Below are 12,932 nucleotides of genomic sequence, written 5' to 3' on the forward strand. Positions count from 1 at the left end.
TTCAAAGGATAGAGTAGGTATGTGTTTTTATTTTGCAATAAACAAATTGATTTATTTATATCGAAATGTAATAAAAATTAAAATGTATCAATCATTATCAAAGGTCATTGGAATGCCCAATCAGAGCAAACTATCCGCTCTCCTGCGCGTAGCTCCAATAATTAATGTTTATTTAAAAAAAATTCCTGACGCCGTGGTAGTTAATCTATTTTAGTTTCGGAAATTGCAAATGAAATGTACAGTACACTTCTATAAGCAAAAAAAATTTCTACTTGCTATCTGCCCTATTTTCAGTCCTGTAACATTTTGAAAAAATGAATTTTTTTTGCTAAAGCTGGATTGCAAAATTTATTTTGCAAAATTTATTGAACCGATCTTAATAAAATTTGGAGTTTTGTTTTACTGTATTATAAAGTTTTTCTGGGTGAAAGATAAAGGTCGTAGGTGTAGCATAAATGGTTGAAAAACGTAAAATGCGAATACTTGTTTTTGTATGGTTTTTTCGAAATTATTACTATTTTGCAACAAGGGTGACTCTTTTTTAAATTACTAACCAATTCTATGTTGTAGGAAATTTAATTATGCAACTTTTATGTTAGTACAACTTTTCTCGGAAATGAATACTTTTAAAGTTATAATCAAAAGACGAAAAAAAAATCGAATTTTTCCTTCATTTTTTGACATTTTGATTATTTAAACAATGTTCCGGACCTTTTTGAGAGAGAATAACTCAAATATTATTATTTGAGTTATTTTCAAGCAATTTCTGCAAAAAAATTTGAGTCACCTCTCAACGTCCAAATGTACTAATATTTTTACAGATCCGCCCTGGTCTACCTGACTTATGGGTGTGAAAATTGAATAATAAACAAGAAATCGAAAAACAAAATAAAAGTAACAGAGATGGAATTCCAAAGGAGAAGCTGCAGAGTAACTGCAAAAATGAGATATAATAAATGACAGACATATTAAGAAAAGAATGGGAATGAACTCAGATATTATAATAGACTACATAGAACAGAAAGATATTAACCCGGTACGGACATGTCAGAAGAGTCGACACAAATTGTTGGTTAAACATAATAGCAGAGTGGAACTCAATAGTAAGAAGGAATAGACCGAAGGTCTTTCAGAGATGAAGTGGACGAAGCGATGTAAAGAAAAAATCTAGGGGAAGGGGACTGACAAAACAGAAAGAACTGGGGAGGACGGTTGAGTGAAGAAATACAGTAAATACTGTCGAAATCTTTAGTATACATATCATATCAAATTATAATTGTAATGCAAGAAATTATTACCTGTAATCATGTAAAAGTTTTCAAGACCTAACCAAAATTCTCCTTGTAATGTACCAAATCCAAATTTGTAGTCTCGCCAGTCTCTATAGAATTCTTCTGAACCGTCAAATCTCTTTTGCAGAACTGTCCATCCGCCACCCGCTGTTTCCATATCACAAAGCACTTGAATCGATTTACCTTTGGGACGAATTTCGTATATACCAGTCATGGTAATTCCTGAAAAATAAAAAAGTATTTACAAGGATTGTCAAAAATATGAAAGATGAAGTTTTCAATCCTAATAGCAAAATTAATTATATTGAAAATATTAAAAATATTATTAAAAGGTTTTTAAATTGAAAACTTATTGGTATATTTCCCTGGTGACACCTCCAAGGCTTCTACAATTTGCAAGCCATATGGATGCTGCAGTGGAGACAAAGGGAAGGAATTCTACACTATGCAATTCACATCCCCCGTCTGCAGCTTGATAAAGTTCCAACGGAAAATGCACCTGATTACTGTACGGAGTAATACGACTATAAAATAAAAATATATACCATTTTTATTCGGTTGCAATGCGAAGAACGTAGGCACTGTTCTCCATACCCTAATTGACCAGCGCCGAGAGTTTTTCCCACCCATTGCAACCGAAGTGAAGGTATTAGGTGACTAGCGTCATCTGACAATTGAAAGATGAAGTAGTTTTCAATCCTAATAATAAAAATGGTATATAGCCCAATAAATGACCGTTTTGGAGTGTAATTTCCAGGGGCAACTCCGAATTGCATGAAAATTTGGATTTAGGTTCTACTTACCCTCCACTTCAAAGTTGAATTTGTGCCGTTGGTTGCTTTTACTTGGGGGGTGACATTTACCCCTTCTCGGGGGGTGAAACACGCGTGTTTAAAATAAGGCCGGAAATGGATAAACTGATTTATTTTAAGCACCTTTTGCTCTATAAAGTTTTTTACGTAAGTCAATACTTTTCGAGTTATTCGCGATTTAAGATGTTGATTTTTCGACAAAAAAACTACGTTTTCAGACAGTTTTTCCCAAATAACTCAAAAAGTAAATATTTTATCGAAAAAAATAATTTTAGCAAAAGTGTAGCCTATAAAAAAACGAAAAAAAATGGTGTACCAGTAAAGTATACAAATTGAGTAGAAGCAAAGTTGTAGCTCATGAAAAATACGTTCTTATTCGTCTAATTCCAAATCGAATAATTCAACGCGAAATCACCGAAGAAAGAAGCGTTTTTCGGGAAAACTTTATTAACATCGAAAAAGGCTTATTATGTATTTTTTACAAAAGTTTACAGCATCAAAAATAAACGAGTTACACTGAAAAAAAGTTGGCCCCTTTTTTTTGGTAAAAAAAATCGTGAAAACCTCCCTCTATTTAGCACCCTAAATGAAATTTATCGTTTGGCTTTACCATTTATTTTAACTATATGTGTATTGTTTATATGATCTGTAAGTTTGATTGGTTTAAACGACTTATTTTTGAAAATATTTGGTTTTATAGTAAAAAAAAATGTTCTAAAAGTTTTTGAAAAATTTAATTTTTTCAAAATAATTAAAAAAGTATTAGTGATAAGAAAAATCTTAAAGAGTAAAAAAATGTAGGTTTTGCTATTATAAATATGCTAGTTTTATTTTGTTTCTCCGTAAGACAAAAATTGGTTAATACATGGCTGTTCAAAATTTGCATACACTCGTGATTAGTTACCCATTCAAGCTTTCTCAATTATCACCCTTTCAAAAATAAACACTTTTAACCGGTGAGTCTGACAGATCATATAAAAAATAGATAGGTAAGTAAATTTGTAAAGTAAACACTTTAAAAAAGTTTAAATGGGTTTTTCCCGAAAAGTGCTTAATTTTTCGGTGATTTCACCTTGAAATATTCGATTTTTAATTAGACGAATAAGAACGTGTTTTTCATGAGCTACAACTTTGTTTTTGTTTGATTGATAGACTTTACTGATACACCATTTTTTGGGGTTTTTTATAAGCTACACTTTTGCTAAGGTTATTTTTTCGATAAAATATTTACTTTTTGAGTTATTTGCGAAAAACCGTTTGAAAACGTAGTTTTTTTGTCGAAAAATCAATATTTTCAATGGCAAATAACTCGAAAAGTATTGACTTAAGCAAAAAACTCTATAGAACAAAAGTTGCTTAAAATAAGTCAATTTATCCATTTCCTGTCTTATCTTGAAGGTATGTTGTTTCACCCCCAAGAAGGGGTGACTGTCACCCCCAAGTAAAAGCAACCAACGGTACAATTTCAACTTTGAATTGGAGGGTAAGTAGAACCTAAATCCAAATTTTCATGCAATTCGGAGTTGCCCCTGATAATTACACGGTATCGCCGAATTTCCCGTTCATTTACTGGGCTAATATATTTTTTTTTATAGTCGTATTACTCCGTACAGTAACCAGGTGCATTTTCCGTTGGAACTTTACCAAGCTGCAGACGGGGGATGTGAATTGCATAGTGTATAATTCCTTCCCTTTGTCTTCACTGCAGCATCCATTTGGCTTGCAAATTGTAGAAGCCTTGGAGGTGTCAACAGGGAAATATACCAATAAGTTTTCAATTTAAAAATCTTTTAGTAATATTTTTAATATTTTCAATATTATTAATTTTGCTATTAGGATTGAAAACTACTTCATCTTTCAATTGCCAGATGACGCTAGTCACCTAATACCTTCACTTCGGTTGCAATGGGTGGGAAAAACTCTCGGCGCTGGTCAATTAGGGTATGGAGAACAGTGCCTACGTTCTTTCGATGAGGCTCCAATAAGAGCCGAAAATCGCGATTCAGAGGACTGGACTGCGCTCCGTATTCTAATTAAAAAGTAAGATTGTTTTGCCTTCGCATTGTAACCGAATAAAAATGGTATATATTTTTATTTTTTGATTGTCAAAAAGTTTGGCAACAGAATTTTTGAAACAAATTAATAATCTTAAAATTAGGAAATTATATTGTGTTCTACAATTTTTATATGCTTGTATATTTCTTACATGTTTATATTTACTATATTATAATCCATATAATCTTCAAGCTTTCTGTATAATATTCCATGAATCACCTTTAGAAATATTTTGAGGGTATGGCTTATTAGCGATATTGTCCTATAATACGAACAATCTTTGACATATATTGTTTTTGGTATTGTTAAAAAGGTGGACACGAACCATTCCTGAGGGATTTTTGTGGTTTTATATACTTCATTAAACAGATCCAGTAGTACCGGTAGAGTTTCATCGTCTAGACATTTCAGTAATTCGGCAGGTATTTCGTCTGGACCTACAGTTTTTCCGTTTTTTTCGTATTGCTTGTTCGATTTCCTCAATTATGATTTCTGGTCCCGTTTCGCTGTTGATTTCTTCCGGTTCTTGTCTATCCTCAAACAGATCTGTTATGTGTGTCTTCCACTTTTTTAATTTCTCTTTGACTTCTATAATAATTTTTCCATGTATGTCTTTACGAAGGCCATCTTTCTTTTTTCGCCGTGTATTTGTGATTTCCTGAATTTTCTTATGCATGTTAAAGCTATCATGCTTTTTACAATATTCTTCTATTTTACTGCATTGATTTGCCAGCCAGGTGGATTTGGCCTCTTTTATTTTCTTTCCTATTTATCTCTTTATTTCTTGTATTTTGCCTTACTCCTGCCTTTATGTCTCCTTCTATCCTCCATTGGCTCTAGGATTTCTGAAGTCATCTATCTCTGTTTTTTCCTATTTTTGTCTGTAACATCTTCCCTCCTGCCTCTACTAACCTTTCTTGTAGCATGTTCCATTTGTCATTAACATCTGTTGCTTTATCACGTCTTGTTTGATTTTCTTTAAGTTATCATTTATTTCTTGTTTTAAACTCTGACGTATAGGTTCTTTTATTTTTGAGACATCAAATCGTGGTATATTTGTTTCTTTTTGGATCTTTTTCAATTTTATCTTCATTGCGCCTACTAATGGATTGTGATCTGAATTTATGTCAGCTCCGGGGTATGTTCTCACATTTATAGTGTTTTTATATCTGAATCAATACCGAATGAGAACAAATGCTGAGAGCAAACAGATGTATAGGGAGAGCGACGTACTCCAAGAAATCAAATCTCAACGTCTAAGATGGGCTGGTCGTGTCCATACATAGACTCCCCAAGGGCGGATCCAGGGAGGGGGCCATGGGGGCCATGGCCCCCTCCGAGAATTTAAAAAAATTTAAATTTAAATATTTGCAGTTCAAATGTTTTTAATTTCAAACACATATACAAAACAGGGGATAAATATATTTTCTGGACTAGAATTGAACAAAGACAGTAACAGAAGCTTTAAGAATGACATTGGATGTTGTATAAATCAAAATGTTGATAATTTTACAAAGTGCCAATTGTTACAACGACCTTGACAGCCATCAAAATCGTATCAATTTCCATATTCTATACACACAAAGAATAAAAAAGAAATGAACCGTTACTTGGGTCACTAGCACTTAGAACAAAGGAGTTGGTTAGTATTTTCGCACAGCCAAAAGGAATTGTTTTACAAAGTATTGCGTTTTATTTTTCTAATGAAAAATATGGTCACAATAAATTGATGACAGCCCAAAGCCTTGTCATGAAACCTTTAACATCTTTCACCAAACTCATGAGCAAAGACGGAGCCATACAAACCCATGAAAAATAGAATGTGTGTACTTTGTACGCCACGTAAGAAGTTATACTTCTATTATATGATTTCAACGAAATCAATATACTTTAAACAGTTTCTCTACTACTTTCCAAAAATTTTTATTAAAACAATACCAAAAATTAAAAAAATAAAAGAATAAAACACACACAAACACATTGAAAAATGCCACAAATGATTTCTGAACAATAATTGTTGCCAAAAATTTTAATTAAATATGTATTTTCTGAAAAATATTATACAATAATATACTTACAATCATAAAATCTATAAAAAAAAATAAAAAAATGATATAACTTGCATTGGGCTCGAACCTACTTCCCGTGTATCCCGCCGTACGAGAGTCGAAGAGATTTCAAACTGCACCACCTTCGCGTATACGTCATGTGGGAATATACACAAACTGAACAACTTTTTGACATTTTGTTTATATGAATTTTTATTAGTTTGATTTTTGTCGAATTAAAATACAACAATATATAGAGTAAGAAAACGTTACATTAGATGAAAATTTGTGGAAAGTTTATTCGTAATCAGATTATGTAAATTAAAGCATTGCCTACTAGGGGTATAGCATAGCAAGTACTAGGTAAGTACATTATTTTTTTACATTTTCCAAATAGGTATGAATATAATTTTTTATTGGAATACAACTGAAACATTTAGAATTACGTACCTGTGGCTTTTCAAAACTATTTAAAAAGTCACTATAATTATAAATTTGATTTTATTTATGTCCTCACAACAATAAAAACTAATATATTATACATTTTTGTTTACCGATATCCTCCATATTGAACAATTATTGACAGATCATTTGAACACCCAATCAGAGCCCGTATAAAGGCTAATACCAAACTGTCGGTGTGCGCATGCGCGCAGATCAATATAAATTCACCCTCAATCTCAATCGCGCCTAAAGAAGTATAACTTCAAAAACATCATACCACAAGGACTGCGTTCAGCTTGAGCTGGATTTGCTACAAAGTTATCGCAACCCTTAAAAGTCAGTCATTAACCAGATAGACTCTCAGAGGTCTAAACAGATACAAAAAAAATAAAGAAAGACTACGACCAATAGTAGGGTCTATAGTGTTCTTATCTTAGGTCGACAAAATATTCCTCTAAGAGACCATCGTGATGATGGCCTTCTGCTTCTGGACGAAGATGCTGGATCTAGCAATGAGGAGAATTGTTAAGGTTTAAAATCGCAACAGGAGATAAGACTCTTAAATAACACCTATCCACAGCATCTTCCTGAGCATCATATATTAGTAGCACCAGTCAAAATCAATTAATAACATCTTGTGGTGAAGAAATAATTGAACAAATAATGAATCAGATTCAAAGTGCAAATTATTACTCTGTCTGTTATAGTTGATGAAACGACCGACGTATCCCACGTGGAACAGCTTTCTCTAAATTTGAGATACATACACAGTAACAACATTCGTGAAGACTTTGTCAAGTTCATTGACGCTTATGAGAACCTAAAAATAATTAGTGAAAATCAAGAAAGAGGGAAAGAACAATGCCTGGCAGGAGAAGCATTGGGAAAAATAGTATTAGACTTGTTGAAAGAACTGCACTTGGATCCGAAGAAATGTGTAGGAATCGGTATTACGGCATGAATGGTGAATTTTAAGGCCCTTCTTACACACGGTAAAAGTGTGTGAAAAGTGCCTTAAAACTCACCATTGTAACCCTAATTATTAAAAATTACCCCCCGTACCTCCGGTACCTCTCCCCAAAAAAAGTTCATGGCCCCTCCCGAAAATCGGTCCTGGATCCGCCCTTGAGACTCCCTAATAACCTCCATGCCAAGTTAATATGAGAGGAAGCCATCACAGGAAGAAGACCCTTTGGGCGCCATAAATGCGATGGAGAGTTAATATGTGGTCAGATTTAAGAACAGTGGAGCGACCCACTGGCCCAACTATCATGGACGACCATTCGAGATGGAAGCGAGTTGTGAACTTGTGCAGTCACCAAAGACTCATCCCGGATTTTAGTGCTACCTGAAGAAGAATACTAATTGTACTGAATATGCCTATTGAATTTAAATATCAATAATTGTACCATATTGTTGACAAGATGATGACAATATTTTGATAGGCAACTCATGCAAGTCATATCTTTTTGACTATGTATGAAATTTAATTAAAAAAAGAATGTGTGTGTACTTTGTACGCACGTAAGAAGTTATACTTCTATTATAATATAATCTAATTTCATGTTATGATTTCAACGAAATCAATATACCTATCTACTTTAAACAGTTTTTTGTATTGTATTTAAATATTAAACTAATTTTAGAAAGAACAAAAAGAATACCAAAAATTAAAAAAAAAAGGATATGACTTTGTCAGGATTCGAACAGGGGACCTATCGATCCCTAGACGAATGCTCTACCGATCAGCTACCATCGCTTTTGTATTCAGTCGATCATTTCTCGGACATAATTACAATCACGGTGACAGATACATTAGAATAGAATAGAAATATGCTTTATTGTCACTGAAAATTTTTACAATTTTATGGACAAAGCTTATATACAGTCAAAATAAAACATAATATCAATAACAAATAACAACAAGTACAATTTACTAAAATAAGATAAATCGTCAATATATGTACAGTATAATATAAGATATAAAAGCCAAGACAAAAAAAAAATTATTGCAAAATTTATATAAATTGCAAATTGAACATACAACAAATATAATAAAATACATAAGGAACTGACAAGTTTATTCTACTGCGTATGAAACCCAATTTTCTTAGTTATTCATTAAGAAATTCTTCTATTGAATAGTATGGTCTTTTAGATAGATAGGCTTTTGTCATTTTACGGAACTTTGGGAAAGATGTTACAGATTTAAGTTGTAACGGGGGATGGTTGTACAGTTTCTTTGCGGAATATAATATAGATTTCTTTACTAACTCAGTGGATGGGATTGGTAAATAAATATCAAAGATTAAATTTCTGGTGGAGTAAATATTATTGTGGATGGAATCGGTAAATAAATGTCAAAGATTGAATTTCTGGTGGAGTAAAGATGATTGGGCCTTGCTGGAAAGACATGAAGGTGTTTACGAATTAAACAAACCGTTTCTAGAATATATAAAGATGGAAGTGTTAAAATTCCGTGATCTCTGAAGTAACTTCTACAATGTGTAGATCTTCTGAGGCCAAACAGATATCTTATTGCTCTTTTTTGCAATTTAAAAATAACATCAAATTGAGCAGCTGTACTAGAACCCCAAAAAGGAAGACCATATCGAAGATGAGACTCGAACAACGAAAAATATGTTATTTTAGAAGATGCTAAATTGAGTTCCCTTGAGACAGATCTTATTGCATAGCAAGCTGAGGCGAGTTTCTTACTTAACGAATCGATATGAAGGGACCATTTGAGGTTGCTGTCTAAAAAAATACCAAGAAATTTTACAGAATCAACGGTACTGATCTGGCTGTTATTAAGAGGCAAAGGTTGAAGAGCTCCTTTATAGGATAATGCTACTGTTTTATTTACGTTAAAAGAGAGTAAATTAGAGTCAGACCAGGTCTTTATCGTCAGTAGATCCGAAGTTATAGTTTCATGAAGAGATGCAATAGTTGATTTGCTCCAAGTGATACTGGTATCATCAGCAAAAAGAAAAATTTTCCCATCGATTTTTAAATTAGTGATGTCATTTATAAAGATAAGGAACAGAAGAGGACCCAATACTGAACCTTGTGGTACTCCACATACAATTTTTTTGAGACTAGAGTCAGTATCATTTGCTCTAACTATTTGTTTCCTATTATTCAAGTAGGATTGGAACCAATTTAAAGAAATACCTCGAATTCCATAGAAATTTAGTTTTGTAATCAAGATGTCGTGATTTACACAATCAAAAGCTTTGGCATAGTCGCAGAAGACAGTGGCAGTATAAAGATTATTGTTTAGTGCTTGGTAAACCTCATGTAGTACAGAAAACATGGCATCAGTGGTACAATTATTTGTTAAAAAGCCGAACTGATTTTGTGATAAAATGTTGTTATCAACGATAAAGGACATAAGTCGAGTTTTAATGAGTCTCTCGATAATTTTGGAGAGTACCGGTAGTAAGGCAATAGGTCTATAGTTGATTATAGTTGGCATAAGATTTTTCACCACCCTTATTGTTTGCGCCAATATGAATATATATTTCATTTATTTTAATTCGGGAACGTCTTGGCAACACAGTTCTAAGTAAGCATAATCTTCTGTCCTTTATGTTAAGTCAGTCAGTCGTTAACAGACATACGGTCGGAACGTATAGTACACTTTGACAATTTTAATTTGATTTTGTGTGTGTTTTCCGTGAGACAAATTGACGATACCAGACAACATATTTTCGGTAAGTTCCCTTCTTTTATCCCATCCTTCATTTTCCTTAATGCCACCGAAAATAGTGCTTCAACATTTAACAACACGAAGAAAATCTAAGAAAATCTCGGTAAGTTATTATTATTAAATATTTTCCATTTGGTTTTCCTAAAAGCCAAAACATAATTTGGTCAATTTCGAGCTCGGATATTCAGCGTAGGTTTACAGTTTGCTTTGCTTAGTTTTGTATTATTAAATAATAATATTCTTATTTAGAAACAAATTGTTCGGTAAAATTTAATGTCGGCACGTATCGGAAAAAAAAACTCTGTGATAACTTTTTGCTGATTTTTGTATTTGTATCGTTTTTGTTTCTCGGAACAACTTGGGCTTCGGGCGTGAAAGAAGTTAGGTTTTTAAATATTTGCGGTGTTGTCAAACGTGAATATTTTTCGACTCAATCGGTTACGGAAAAATTCGGATGTATGAATAAAAATTATTTTGTAAACAAATACTAAATTTGATTCACGGTTCTAAACAAAATAAAGAGTTTGCATAATAACTGCCCGGAAGGCTTGTTTTTTAACAAATCTCTATAATTAATTAATTTTATTCAAAATTTATACTCAGACCTGGTTTGTTATATGCTACAGTTTTCTTAAAGTAGACTTTGTTTTTTTCTGATTTTGTGGATTGATTTCAGTAACAATGACTACTTACGAAAGGCAATTTAAAATATTAACGGCTAAAAAAGAAACGCTTTATACAATCATTCAGACTTTATATGACTTATCGAAAAACTTAACTACGGATAACACCATTAAGAAATTCACAAACTTTTATCAGTCGATGGATTCGACAAGGACAGAAATTCTCAAAATTTTGGATGAAATCAACGCAGTCGGGTTTGACGTTGATGAAAACTATAAACCAGATTTTCAGGTGATGTCTGTTATTAACGAAATGTGTTGTGAAGCAAGGGCGGCTTATACAAAATTAAAACCAAGCACCAATATTGTAAATCCAACTTTACAGCAAAGTACACAACAACAGTGTAATGTACACAGTCTTTTGCCAAAAATCACTATTCCAGATTTCCACGGAGAACCAAAGGAATGGGAAACTTTTTATTCGATTTACAAACCATTGGTACACGATAATTTCCAGCTGACGGATGCAGATAAGGCTGGTTTCACATTTAAAGGGATCGGCCCTTAGTATTTGTGCGGGAATAGCTACTTCTGGGGATAATTATGACACGTTATGGAAAGCACTTTTAGAAAAATATCATAATAAATGGTTGTTAGCAAACACTTATTTACAACAAATTTTTAATTTTAAATCCTTGCAATCGGAATCTGAAAAAAATCTAAACAGTTTTTTAGAAATCTTTGACGCCTCGGTTAATGCCTTAAAAAAGTTGGATGTCCCGGATTTAACGGATTTTATTTTACTTTATCATGCACTCTCAAAACTGGACAGGGAAACGGTAAAATCTTTTGAAAATCACATGCGCGGAACGGTTATTCCTACTTACACGGATTTAATTAAATTTGTTAAGGATCAAACAAAAATTTTGCATAATAGTGACTCACAAGAGGCTAGCTCCGGTGGCTATCATAAAAATAAAAATTCGAAATCATTTTTTGTAAGCCAGCATGAGAATAAAAACAATAACAGAATGCCTTTTTGTGTTTTATGTAAAAAATCGTCACATTTTTTGGGTAGGTGTGATAAATTTAAGGCTATGAATCCTACACAAAGGTACGATTTGGTAAAAAATAATAATTTATGCTTTCTGTGTTTTTCCCAGTCACATGGTGTAAGACAGTGCTTAAAAAGACCGTGTGCTCAGTGTGCCAAGAATCATCATTTTCTTTTATGCGTAGGAAAACCGGAAATAAGGGGTGCGAAAGAAAATAATCAAAATAATCAACCAAATTCTGGTGTCGGTATTCCAGAAACGGGTTCCAATAACCACAATTCGGGTTCAGTTAATTGTGCGTTTCAAAATTCTAGTTTTTTGAGTAGAAATCAGGAAAAAACGGTTCTATTAGCAACGGTAACGGTATGTGTGTTAAATAGTCCTTTACAAAATGCAACGGCGCGGTTTATTTTGGACAACGGTAGTCAGTGTAATCTTTTGACCACGGAATGTTGTAAAAAACTAGGTCTTAGATATACAAAAATTAATTCTTCGGTACAAGGTTTGGGACAAAACTCTCAGTCGGTAAGGGGAGTAACGGACATTATTATCGCTTCGCGTTTTGATCAGACTAAAAAATACGATGTTCAAGCTTTAGTTATTGATCATATTACAGATAAATTGCCAAAAACGAAATTAAATTTGCAAACTTTATCGGAATTTAAAAATTTACAATTAGCGGACGATAAGTTTTTTGAACCTAAATCAATCGATGGCATAATCGGTGCGCAGTTTTTTCCTATTCTTTTCGGCGGTAATCGGATTTTGAGTTCTTCAGGTTTAGGGGCGGCTTTAGAAACAACGTTCGGGTATGTTATTATGGGCCAGGTGGATACGGAATATTCCACTCCCATAAATTTGCTCACTTTAAGGGAAGAAACATCGATTGAA

The 12,932-nt window shown here is 33.0% G+C and overlaps 1 protein-coding gene across 2 annotated transcripts in view; it reads right to left on the bottom strand.

Annotated features, from left to right (window-relative positions):
* Positions 1-12,932, bottom strand: part of LOC126890406 (microfibril-associated glycoprotein 4-like) — a 214,652-nt gene that overhangs the window by 148,691 nt on the left and 53,029 nt on the right. Inside the window, exon 4 of one of the 2 annotated variants that reach the window (XM_050659308.1) lies at positions 1,299-1,514. The exons of the other annotated variant lie outside the window; for it this stretch is intronic. Within the exon in view, the coding sequence (XP_050515265.1) occupies positions 1,299-1,514 (216 nt within the window). The remainder of the gene's footprint in view (positions 1-1,298; positions 1,515-12,932) is intronic. 2 annotated transcript variants of the gene reach the window in all.

The sequence above is a fragment of the Diabrotica virgifera genome, chromosome 8, assembly GCF_917563875.1.
Source record: "Diabrotica virgifera virgifera chromosome 8, PGI_DIABVI_V3a".
NCBI classification, from domain to species: domain Eukaryota; kingdom Metazoa; phylum Arthropoda; class Insecta; order Coleoptera; family Chrysomelidae; genus Diabrotica; species Diabrotica virgifera.